Source organism: Notothenia rossii, assembly GCF_949606895.1.
Source record: "Notothenia rossii genome assembly, chromosome: 7".
In the NCBI taxonomy this organism is placed as follows: domain Eukaryota; kingdom Metazoa; phylum Chordata; class Actinopteri; order Perciformes; family Nototheniidae; genus Notothenia; species Notothenia rossii.
The window spans coordinates 11,932,122-11,945,415 of NC_136905.1; the positions used below are offsets into that span (position 1 = coordinate 11,932,122).

Here is a 13,294-nt window from a genome sequence, read left to right on the forward strand (position 1 = left end):
TTCTGGGTCAGCTGGGGACATATCCTACTGATGTTGTAAAGTACAGCGCCACTTACAGGCCCGGCATATGTACTACAGTGTTTCCAGCGGGTCGAGCGGTCTTGTGTGAAGGGACACGTTTCTTGAGCCGTATCCGTGCTAATGGAAGACTTTTTTGATATCGACATTTTTTTTTTTTCATTTTCATTTCCGTGTGGATGGGGCCTGAGAGTCAGACATAAACATTTCAGATGTGTGTATCTCACACTGCACTGCACGTTTTATTCATGTACCTTTGTTATTCATGTTTTATTATCTTTGCTTTTAAATGAGTTTTTTTTTTATTCCAATTCATATCCTTTTAAATGAGTGATGATGAAATGATTTTATAATATTTTTTCTTAATGTCTTTCAGTTTTGTAAAGCACTTTGAATTGCCTTGTGTTGAAAGGTGCAATATAAATAAACTTGCCTTGCCTTACAAAAGCTGGGAAGAGCACTTGTATACTAATAAAGGACCGGCTTATCTAAAGCCAGTTGAGTAGCACTTGAAATGTTTAGCTCTATGAAACCTGATGTACTTATATGATTCTGTTTTCTTCTAGGTTGTATCTTCCTGGTCGAATGCACTTATTTTAAATAGCTTTGGATAAAAGTGTCAGCTAAATGCAATGTAATGCAATGTAAAAGTTCATTATCTCATAAAGGGCTTAAAACTTAAATATATATATTAAGAATAAATCTTGTTTGTTGTTTCATTCATCTATCCATTTAATACCGCTTATATAGCTAAATCCATTCATCTATCGAATTATACCTTTAAGCACCTTTATGTAACACTGCTACTGCACTATTGTTTTTATTCTTCATATGCAAAATAATGCCAGATAAGAAGTCGTTGGCAAGGAAAATCTGAAGCCTCAGGCGCCCGCTACACTGCTAATGCTAAATATGTATAATACATAAATATCTTAATTGCAACTATAAACAAATCCTTTTTAGAAGCCGCCACGTCTGAATAAGCTGTGTTTGGTTTTCTGGATGCACAGTTACATAATATCATCATCTGTTGTGACCTGTGGTAGACAGTCCAATAAATGCTGCACTGTCTACATTTTGTCTCTCTTTCTTTGCTTCTCTGGTGAATTCTAGGCGTGCACGATCATGTTCCATGAACCCACACGCTCTCTGTTCACTGAGGGTAGAAAATAGTTTATTTGAACTTAAAATAATTATGTACCACGCCTAAAGCTTTCTGTAAAGAGTGGCTGTTGATCATCCTCCACAGTTCACACTTTCCTTATAAAGGTGAGTATGATATTGCAGTGGAGGCGTGTGCATCTCTCCACTTATGCACACACACACACACACACACACACACACACACACACACACACACACACACACACACACACACACACACACACACACACACACACACACACACACACACACACACATACACATACACATACACATACACATACACATACACATACACATACACATACACACACACACACACACACACACACACACACACGTTGACTCCCCCGGAAGGTTATCACAGAGCTGCTGTGTTTGTCCTTGACACTGACGGGAGAGGGGGAGCTGTGAAGCACCGATTTTGTTTCTCCCTTTGTGGCGATAAATATATAGTTTGCCTCTTCACACGCTCACCCACAACAATTAGCCTCTGTAATCATCCAGATTACCACCTATTCAGGCCCGGAGTCGCCTTGTTTTTTTCCAGCTCCTTTCAGGTAAATCGGGAAGATCCAATTTCCTGAAGTAATTGAATTCATTATCATTTTAATAACCCGGAGCTTTGGGAGTTATATAGCCACAGCTATGAAGTGATATTAAAAGTGAAAGGGAATAGACGGATGGGTGGGTGACACAGACGAGCGGCCTGAAGAGCTTTGGTGCGTGAGCTGACTCCAGGTCTGTCAGCGGTGAGGAGCCCCATGACAGAAATGAGGAAGGTAGAAAATGTGAGAAGACCTTAAATGACCTCAAAGTGAAATATAGTGGATGTTACATTGTTGGAGGAACCTGGGACTTGAGATTCTCTTTGCCGTAGTTTGCTGGAGGTGTTGTGCACGTAACAATAAAGCTTTGAATCTTTTTTTTTTTAACTTAATGAAGAGACAAGAAGGTAAGAAAAGAATGTGTCATTCTGTTCACCTTATGTTTTTTCTTCTAACAATGTCAGAAAGCCCTTGGTCTTGTTCTTCGTTACAATGAGAACTCTATATCAATAATTTAACAGATATTTAATCAGAATGAAGCTCCCATATGAAGCTAACGCAGAACTTACGTTGGACCCAGTTGCCGCTGACAGGACTGAGGAAGTTGGGGTACAGGCCGTGTGGCTTTTCAATCTTGTTCAGTACTTTTCTGATGTTCATCACCTGCAAAGGTACAAAGTGTTATGGTCAGGATACTGCACGGAAATAGTTTTACACATTCAACATCTACTCTATCACTGATTAGAGCCTGGGAACCCTCCTGCAGAATACAAATACTAGAAAACCATTGTCAAAAAGTATGTAAAATAGTTAAAAAACATACCATTGTTATGTAAGTAGAATGATAGCAGAGATGTTTTTGACCAACACCATTTTTTCTTAACTTAAATCATTATTACTTTATGTGTACACAGGTGCAATAGAAAATCACACCATAGTATTTTTCATTGTTAATCAGAATCATGATGCAAAAATAATAATTCCTTCCAATAACGTAAACTACAATATCAGTCAAAATGACCAAAACATTTCATTTCTTACCAATCCTTCAGTAAAGTGAGAATGGAAATGTGATCTATATGTGTAAACTGTATAATTATATCACCTTCTCCGTGTAGATTGGATTCCTGGAGAGCTCAGACAGATGGACGAACTCGAGGTGGAGGGTCCCGAACTCAGCCAGGATGCTGCTCCCGGCTGAGGCCCAGCCCCAGCTCCAACTGGTGCCACTGCAACAAAAACCAAACAGGTGGACTAAGTCTCACAGCTGTGACTCTACAGAGAACAGGTTGCATACACTGCATTGCAATTAGAAAAGTTATTCACAAAGGTGGTGGAGCACTGTTGGGAAGGTCGTTTAAGATAAAGATAATAATAATAATAATAATAATAATAATAATAATAACATAAGGTAAGAGGTACTTTATTGATCCCAAATTGGGAAATGTTTGCGTTGCAGAAGCATAGGAAACTAAACAAAACAAGGCATTGCACATAAGTAGAAAATTAGAGTAGAAATAAACAATACTAGAATTTAAACATCTAAAAATTGAATTAACCCAGCATTAAAAAGTAGAAAAAATACAGTAGACTGTGAGGATAACACATCTATAAACTCTGAAAATAAAACACAATTGAAAGGCTTTATTCAAAATATTTTATATATATTTTGACAACAAGAAGAAGTGTATTCATTTCCTCTAAAGGTGGGCAGTAAAGAAAGCTGAGGCTACACAATAATGTTCAACAAGCTTCTTAGTCAATACCCCAGCTTAACTTGTACTTGTCTTAAGTTCAATATGCTTCTTTATTTCACTGTTTGTCGGAGGTTATATTATCAACCACAGGTAGTTCCTGCTATCAAGGCAAGGCAAGTTTACTTACACAGCAACTTTCAACACGAGGCAATTCAAAGCGTTTACAAAAATGAAAGACATTAAGAAACAGTGCAGAAGAAACATCTGATAAAATGCCATTTTCATTAAAAAGATGAATCACAGCATCACTCTGTTACCGAGTGATGCAACAAAGCTACTTCCTGATAGCAGCCGCAGTTTTAGAAGTGAGTCCCTCTCAGTAACAGAAAGTAACCGGCTCTGAGTGCTTGGTGGACCTCTTCTTCAGATTCCCGCTTAATGCATCATAACAGGCGGGTCTCTTTTTGATTCCCTTTTCAGATGGAAATCAATAACCATCCACCGCACGTCTGTCTCCAGAGATGTGCATAATGCTTTCCATCCAAAGTGTATTGATCTATTTGAACATTCAGCGGCTGTCATTTGTGGTTTTGAGACTTGGACCATGAATCATCCCAGCATGAACTCGCTCTTCCTCGACTTTATGCAACACCAGAGCAGAAACGATAAATCGATGGTCCATTAGCATTTGACTGAAAATGAATCCCCAAAATGTTAATGTTTCCCCCTTCTATAACCGAAACAATTCATTGTTTCTTTTTAAATATATTCTGGGTACGGTGCGTTTCCCCCATGCCATTTCAATACGTCTCTTTGGGCAGTGGTAAATGTTCAAAAGGATCTGTCTGTATTTCATTGACCAAATGATCGTATGAATAAATGAAGAAAAGTTTTGGGTTGCAGCAATATCAAATGTGTCATGAGTCAAATTAAGTTGATATGTAAATAAAAAAAAGATAAATCAATATATATATGCCGTTAATAACTGTGTAATTTATACCTGGCTGCTAAACCCTTGTCACTGTTACAAGGTATGTACTGTATCTTTTATTTAGTAAATTGTGTAACTTTCTGCTGTTAAATACCGTCAAACTATGAGCAATATATATTTGATATACATATGCCATCTTTAATAACTGTAATATATACCGGGCTTCTAAATCCTAAGAACTGGTGCAGGATTTGATTTGTATATTTGATTTGTTTTTGATCTGTATTTTGAAAATGATGTAACTTTTTATCTTTTTTTAGCATATTGTTGTGTTGGTTGTTTATTATATTATAACTTAGTACTTTTTTAACGCATGTAAGATATGCAACACTAAGCTGTCTGTGGCTCTTTCCTGCTGTAACGCTGCAAATTTCCCCTCTGTGGGAATAATAAAGGTATTCTGATTCTGATAAGCTTCAAATTCTTCTCCTAAGTTTATGCAACAAATATATGTTTAAACATACAATATTTTAATAAACTCACAAGAAGTCTATAACATAAACTGCACCGTCATCCACCTTTACGAAGGTTTATGGTCGCATTAACCTTGACTTGAAACTTGCCAAATTGTGTGTTTTCACTGTGAAGACAGCTTTAAAGGTCACCTATTATGCAAAACCCACTTTTTCACGAGTCTCTTTACACAGAGGGGCTGTGTAAAGAGACTCAGAAAGTTTCACAAAAAAATATTCTCTCTCTTTTTGTCCTGATCAAAATATAAATATAAAAACCTGTCTGAAAATGAGCTGATCAGATTTTGGCCACTTTATGATGTCATAACGATTTTTTGGCTTGTGGAACCATTAGCCAATCACCAACCAAGGTAACCCCCCCCCCCCCCCCACCTTATCACCTGAATCTCCTCCTAGAGCACCATTGTGTTATTTTTAACCAATTATCTCTCAGAGGGGCGTGGGGAGAGGCTCCTTATTTTCATCTAAAGTAACAAACAGAGAATCAGCACTTTGGAAACAGGGCTGAAACAGAGGGGATTATGGGATGCTGCAATGATCCGTTTGGTATTTGGAGCCAAACACTTCAGAGACATGTTCTGTATCTGAGACCTATAATATATTGATGAAAAACAGTACAATAGGAGACCTTTAAAGAGTTACCCCGAAACTACGAAGATCAAGGTCAAGAACAGTGGAGAACATTATGTTTTATTTCCTCGAGTCAGTAAGGCTAATATCGCCGAGCAGATCTAATCCTCCGTTAATGTGCGGCCTCAGACACGGTGCACTAACGCTCTGATCACTGGAGGCAGAATATACCAGAATGACTTCACATATCCTCTAATAGACGCTGCAGAACATCACAGATCCGGAAATGAATTGAACTGAATTTGTAAGATGGAGATGGAGGGAGGGAAAAAGGTGGGAGGTGGGTGAGTCAAAGGGTTTTCCACTCTGATGAATGCGTCCATTAAAAGTTTGGAGGCCGCATCATTAGAAGCTGTGGGTCGAGTCACATCTGAGTCTCCTTTGAGAAGAATCAATCTCAGAATCAAAGCGGAGGTGGAGGCTTTCCACCAGCTCTCATTCATCTCATCAGCCCTTTAACAAACACAGACTCACTCTCTCATAACTGTCAGAAATTAAATCAGGTGTGGACTAAATCTATATTACATGTCACGCAAAATTTTAGCCTAAATATTTCTACCCTTTGATATTTACTGGGGACACAAACTAGACCCTCCAGAAAAACGCGATTCTGCGATCGTAGAATTTACCGCATAATCAGCAAAATGGCGCAGATTTTTAAAAGGCCGCACATTTATCAAAAGGCCGCATAATCCTCGCATTTTTCCACACAAAGTTGAGAAGAAAAAAAAGTGAACTCGTCTTGACGTGACGTCATCAGCTCGCGCATCACAGAATGTAAACAACACTGTATAGAGCTCATTTACCAACGAACATTTCTACTAAAGACCGGGCAAAAAGTGGGGGGAAACTATTCTGCACCCCGTGCAACTGTGTGTTGGAGCATAAGAGAAAATCGACGATGGCGACCCACTTTGATTCATTCAAACATTCGAAAATGCTTTCTGCTGCTGCGGACAAGAAAGCCATTCAAGCCATTCAACTCAAGTTCACCGAGGATTCAATCTCCAAAACCCTTTCGAGGGCTACAAGAAACAAAGTGAGTAGCCTACAAGATTGAAGCTGGTCAGACAGATAACGAACAAGTAAATGAAAACAGAATGAGGCGGAGAAGTGTGTGTGTGTGTGTGTGTGTGTGTGTGTGGGGGGGGGGGGGGGTCTGTGAGATTAAAATAGCCCAATTGCTTTTACAATAAATAAACATTGAACGTGTTTATAGTAAAGGGGTTTAACGTTAGTGACAGGTTGTGTGTGAGAGAGAATAAATAAGAGCCCAATATTTAAAAAAATTGTTATTCTTTTCCCCCGCATATTTAGCAACTTTCCGCATATTTCGCAACTTCCCGCAATTTCACTACATAAAATCACATAAAAACCCTGCATGTTTAATCGCATAATCAAGGATTTTTGCCCGCGTTTGTCTGGAGGGTCTAACAAACACATAAATAAAACTGCGTGACCTCTCAATATATGTAATTCATTGATCACATTGCATTTTAGTTGCAGTATCTACATGTCTGTCCAAAATGATATTACATATTTGTGTGAATTTGCCAGAATTACCGTATACATTATTGATTTTTTTGGGCAACATTCTTTTTACTTACTTTCAAGAGAAGAGTGAATTTGACCCAAAACATAAAAAACAAACAAAATCATATTTATTTCATGTATATTGAAGAAAACAAGTTTAATTTAGGTTGCTATCAAGATCATCTTTTAGCTTTTTGAAGGGCGTTTATAAAAAAGGAAATGCTAACAATCAATTTTTTGAAATCATTTTGTAAGCGACTGTGTATCAAATGTTCACAAAGTGTAAACTTATATACATAAACAATGAAGAAGCCTGGTGTGAAAAGAGTCACTCGCTACAAAAGAAACTCACTTATTTTTCAAGAAAACTAACTTACAGATATTTATTAATTTAATGTTTATGTGATCGGGACAGATACACTAGAGAATGGCACAACAATTACCCAAAACAACGCATCAGCTGCTGTTCATTCTCAACGCCTGTCCCTGGACATTTCAAGTGAATATTGAACAGATGATTATTTTCTCAATAAATATTTTATTATATAGAAGATAAGAAGCAGGAACTAGATAAAGAGAGAATAACAATGGAGGGGTAAGTGCGCCAGAGCTGAGCCTCAGTTCCTGTACTACACGCCAGTAGAGGAAAAATCTACTTTTATAATCTATCCCCCTCATAGTGACTTTTAGATTTTAAGATACATTATTGTTGGGTATTGCGTCTGAACTGTAGTTGTGCTGTGTATGGAGAGTGTTGTCTTAGATGCCGGTGCCAAAGAAACATTTCCATTTATAGCAAATGTATGGACAATAATCTGAATCTGAGAAATGGAGTGGGCAGATATCTAAAACTCAACCTAAAAGTGTGAATCTCCATTCCAGGTATTTGACAGGTCACATCAACAGAAACATGCAGGAGAACACTGAAAGCACCCAGAGTTGCTCAACAGTCCGTCACTTGCAGCGTATAAGAAAATATTTCCCACACACTGTCAGATCTGAGCAGCAGAACCCCCCATGTTCTCAGAGCTGACTTACTGCTTGTGTTACACATTGCATAATTTTCTTCTCAAAGTGACACGTGTGTGTGTGTTTGTGTGTGTGTGTGTGCACTCCGCTCTATGTCCCCCTATAACCCCCTTGTGGGCGGCCTGGGTCCTCCGGCCCATCTGCACCACAGACCGTGTTGGTGATGCAGCGGAAATGAAAGGTGGAGTGAGGTAATTAAATCTTCCGGCAGCTGTCCACACTGGCTGCTGGGTAATTGCTAGCAGGTGGATGACACAGGTGCCAGGAAGTTTCGTACAAAATATGGTTATAGAAAGAGAGGAAGCGGAGGGTAAATAAACTTCGATTTTATAAGCAGACATAGAAGGAGTTTACATTTAGTTGAATAACTTCCAATAATCAAACATGCTGTGTGAAAGTAATACTTTAGATCAGGGGTTCCCAACCTTTTTTCCCCAAGAGCCCCCCCAAATGACTCTTGTTGGAAGTTGAGCGCCCCCCCCACACACACACACACACACAAGGGGGGGGGGGGGGGGGTTGGCGCAACAGCGGTAATTCAAGTTTAAAAGTCTCAAAAATGCTACAACTACTATCACACACTGGATGAATGTGAAGTATTTTGTTAAAGGAGGATGAAAGCGTAATTAAGGACAATGACTATGTTTTAAAAAATGCGCTTATCCAGACAAGCCTGGTTTGGACACTCTACGGGCCGAAGAAACATTTCTATTAAAGAAATAATTATACATTTCTTTCTTTTTATGCCTTTAATACTAACTTAATTAATCAATTATTTTTTATTTGAATGTAGAGACAAGGCTTTTAGTGACAATCATGTATTGTTTTACAATTATATGTAAAAAAAAAAAAAAAAAAGGTAAAAAAAAAAAAAAAAAAGTCTAAATATGATATTTGGCCTCAAATCGCGTGCCCCCCAGGTTGGGAACCACTGCTTTAGATCATGGCACACTTCATCATTAAGCAAAAGCCTTTCAGATATTTTTTATCCGAAGATCCTTCTGCTACTACTGCAGTATTCAGAGTAGCTCTCAAGATATACCTTTTAGTCCGCATTACACAACATATAAGCTTTTGCATCTCTCTCTACAGATCATACTGATTTAATGGAAAGAAAAGTTTACTCACACCTTTAAGCCATGGATTAAAGACATTATAGATCATTCGAAATTGTAGAAAATTCACAATTTTAGAAGCGGCTCAGAAGTTTGATGCTATTTAGCAAACACTGTTTACACTTGTAAAAGAAAAAATGGACACATGTGATTGTTTGTTCTGAGGAACCCATTTTGTATGTAGCCTGCTTATGTATTTAACTACTTTTTCTCACTACTGTCTCACCATTTATGTAACCTTTAAGTCATTTATTTGTGATATCTTCATGTAAGTGTTAATGTCATGGATCGTGCTCAGTAAAAAATAACTCAACAGACCTGTTTATAACATCGAGTAAGAAAGAAAGGTTTCACCTGTATCTCTGATTTATTGGAATTAATTAAACTTTAAATGTCAATAATAAGAACTTTTTTTTTTCATACCATTTAGAAAACATCTCTCCTGTTGTTCATGAAGGAGAGATGCATGAACAACAGGAGAGATGTTTGACGGCTGTGGGCACGGAGGCTAGCGATGATAATTTGAAAGTCAGCTTTCATCAGTTAGTCAAAAAAAGCTGTCTCACTATTAAATATATATATATAATAAAGAAGGCTCATTTCCTCTCTGCAGACCTGCTTCACACACACACACACACACACACACACACACACACACACACACACACACACACACACACACACACACACACACACACACACACACACACACACACACACACACACACACACACACACACACACACACACACACACACACACACACACACACACACACACACACACTATTATGGTCAAATTGATGAAAAAAGCTTGATGTGGTGTTGCGTAACCGTGGCATTAAACACTCAATTGTGTCAATAAAGATGTTTTGATTACAAAGGTAATGGTTTGGAACAGATTAAAAATGAACAACTCGTTTTAATACATGCAAATATTATTCATGTGATCTTCCAAAGTGTTTATGAACACAGATTCATTCTTATTCAAATGTTATCGTCATTGTAAAGCTCAGCCTGCAGCTGTTCCATTGTCAATAAACAGAGACTGAGCCTGTTTGTTTAGACCTGTTTTCCTTTTGCTAATTTAGTTTTCTTCATTTATTTTTTCATCCACGATAAATTAGAACTATCATTTCAGAAAATTCACGTGGCTCTCACTGTTGTCATTAAAAGATTTGGATCTATTTTTTATCGTTTTGCAACATTTATGTACCAAGATGTCCCGAGGCATTGCAACAGCTGAAAGTACAAATTCAGTGTCATTTCATGTAAGTGAGGATATAGAGGAACGCTGAACACAATGTGAGATCATTTCTTGTTTGTTGACATTTCTCACTTCAAACTCGGCTCACGTTTTGGAAATAAGCTCTGCCTCTGGTTGCCAAGATGAATAAAATGCAATCTGTGCTGATTAATGCCAGCCAGCAGGAGAACTTGAAATTGTCTGTTATCTGGGATGGAGGACTTCTGGAGGTGAAGGCTGCTGCTGAGACTCACCTCCCCAGGTTGATGACTCCTCGGGGGATTCCTGTCGGCGTGTTGAAGGCCGGCAGCAGCTTCTCACCCAGCTCCACCACCTTTTTCTTGTAAAACTGGAACATAAAAAAGGGGCAATCTGGTGAATAGACAGCATATGTAGAAACCTGGGCTGTCAACTTTACGCTGACGAATAATTTAGAAACTTTAATGTGTAAAAAGAAATCCACACAAATGAATCACCAAGTTTGATCTTAACTTCTTCACTTAAGTACAGCGTCGATGTTTACCATTCATTGCAGTAAAAAGGCAAAGAAAGAGGAGGTATGGTGCATGCTACATGTATTACACTGACTGGAAACCACTGAACGTTGGTAAGCACTAAGCAACGGCACCCCTACGCTACAGTATGACAAATAGCAATTGCACTTGTTCGCTTAATGATGAAAACAGAGGAAAGGTTTTTTGCCGAACCATGAGCCACTTTCTTGAAGTTGTACAGACTTCCCACCTCTTCTCCTTAGCGTATTGACCTCTTTTAGATTGTTGCTTTTATTGCATTTAAATTGTCTATTGTTTTTTACTTGTACTTGATTTTTTGGTGTGTGAGCTTTGCTGTGGGATTTTTCGTACGTTTTGTTTGTTTATTTGACTGTTTATCACTTTGGTCTGGAGGTTTTAAAGTTCTTTATAAAAAATCTGTATTCTATGTATTACACAGACTGGGAACCACTAAACGTTGGTAAGCACTAAGCAACGGCACACCAAAGCTATGACAAATAGCGATTGCACTTGTTCGCTTAAGGTGGGATGAAAACAGCATTTTTGCCAAACCATGCGCCACTTTCTTGAAGTTGCACAGGAGTGGGAGATAGAGGAAGACAAGCACACTATTGTATGAACAGAAAGGGCTTGCAGTATGAAAGCTTTCTGTGACAGTGGATTGTCGATGTTTAGGCTGAGTATCGGAAAATTGTTGGACTTTATGCCAATTCTTCAGAAATCATGTTTATAAAAAAGTAACAACGTCATGCATATCCACATTTAAAAGACCTAACATATTTGCAAAGAAAAAAAACTGCCATTCAACTCATCCAAGCCTAAAATAAATCACTGTCACAGGCCTGCTCACATTTCCCCTCCAAAGCTAATTATCTGAAACATGAGGCCGGCTACAACGGAGCTCCAGCAGGATTAAAAGCAATCTCATCGATGTAATCTACAACAGCCCCATTTCAAGCCAACGCACTTCCTCCCCATCTCCACCGGGCCCTCTGAGGCCGAGGCTGTGGCAAAGTTAATGGATCACCTTATGAGCCGGATTATCAGTCACAAACTCTCCATTAGCCAGCGGGAACAATGTTTGAAAAATTGACAACAGAGGAATGAGATATTGAAACCCCTGACAAAGGGAGAGACGTCTGAGGAAAAAAAGGTAGCCGAGCAGAGGCGGGAGGAAAATAGGATATTCTTCAGAAGACTAGAAAGCCTCAGAGACATGAGCGAGAGCAGAAGAAGTGATTGAGAAGAGACGGGCGCTGAATAGATATAGAGGGGAAACATAAGTCTAGACGAAGAGAAAACGCACACAGGAAAAGAGTTTGGAGAGGGGAGCGGTGACTCAGCAGAAATATTGAGTAAGTTAAAGAGAAAATGGGAAAAACAAATTACAATCAGATAGTACACACCACTGACCTTCACCAGGATTGTAATCATTGAGCTTGTAATCGATAAAAGACGCTTTCACCAAGCAGAGTGAACAAATATTACTGTAGATTTAATGTTTGCTGTAATGCAGTACTTGTTTCCATTGTTTCGTACCTAAATACACATCTAGACTACGCACATATATCAAAAAAACGTACATACATCATATACGTATACTATTCAGGACTCTCTTTGCTTAACATGCATATTTCAAAGCCAGTATCTGCAGTGTCCTTCTACTCAGGGGCAGTTCTAAGGGGGGCCAACAGGGGCCAGTGCCCCCGTAACACTAACCCCTCCAAAAAAAAGGTAACAATATTACGATTTATTGGAACCAAATCAAATCAGAGACCCGGATGTACAGTGGAGATTAAACTGTTCATTACCTTATAAAAGCAAATAGTGTTTATGTTTTTTAATTCAATTGTCACTTAAAGTTACTAAAACAAATACTCTAAATGAAAAAACTATAACAAAGGACTATAACTTACCCTTACTAAAACAAATACCTTTATAAAACCAAATAGCAATTACTGTATTTTATGTTTATTTTACACAATTACTTTATACTGTCTTTGTCTTTGTAACCCACTTTTATTGGGCCCCTCTCATGAAATAACTGGCCCCAGCCTGGCCCCCCGAGTTAAATTGGCCTATAACTACTACTGCTCCTACTACCCATAACCCTCTCAAACGTTATCGAAGCAACAGCTGTGTGATCTCTACAAAAACATCACTGACTCTCACTGTGAGGAACGAGGAATGCAAAAAAGTTGGAAAATGAATAAATGAATACACAGATAAATGAATAAACAAACTAGAGGAGACATTGACTTGACAACTGCAGTTTCCAAATTGCAAGAGCCGGCCTTTTTCTTGTTTTTGCATTTTTCAGAAGGGCTATTTCACGC

General features: G+C 38.4%; 1 protein-coding gene across 3 annotated transcripts in view; it reads right to left on the reverse strand.

Annotated features, from left to right (window-relative positions):
• LOC307045851 (mannosyl-oligosaccharide 1,2-alpha-mannosidase IA) overlaps positions 1-13,294 on the reverse strand; it is a 196,914-nt gene that overhangs the window by 16,116 nt on the left and 167,504 nt on the right. For 2 of the 3 annotated variants that reach the window (XM_079691834.1, XM_079691832.1), the window contains 3 exons: positions 10,698-10,792; positions 2,836-2,962; positions 2,300-2,393 (listed from right to left, as the gene is read on the reverse strand). In XM_079691834.1, the coding sequence (XP_079547960.1) occupies positions 2,300-2,393; positions 2,836-2,962; positions 10,698-10,792 (316 nt within the window). The remainder of the gene's footprint in view (positions 1-2,299; positions 2,394-2,835; positions 2,963-10,697; positions 10,793-13,294) is intronic. The other variant, XM_079691833.1, reaches the window with a different exon arrangement.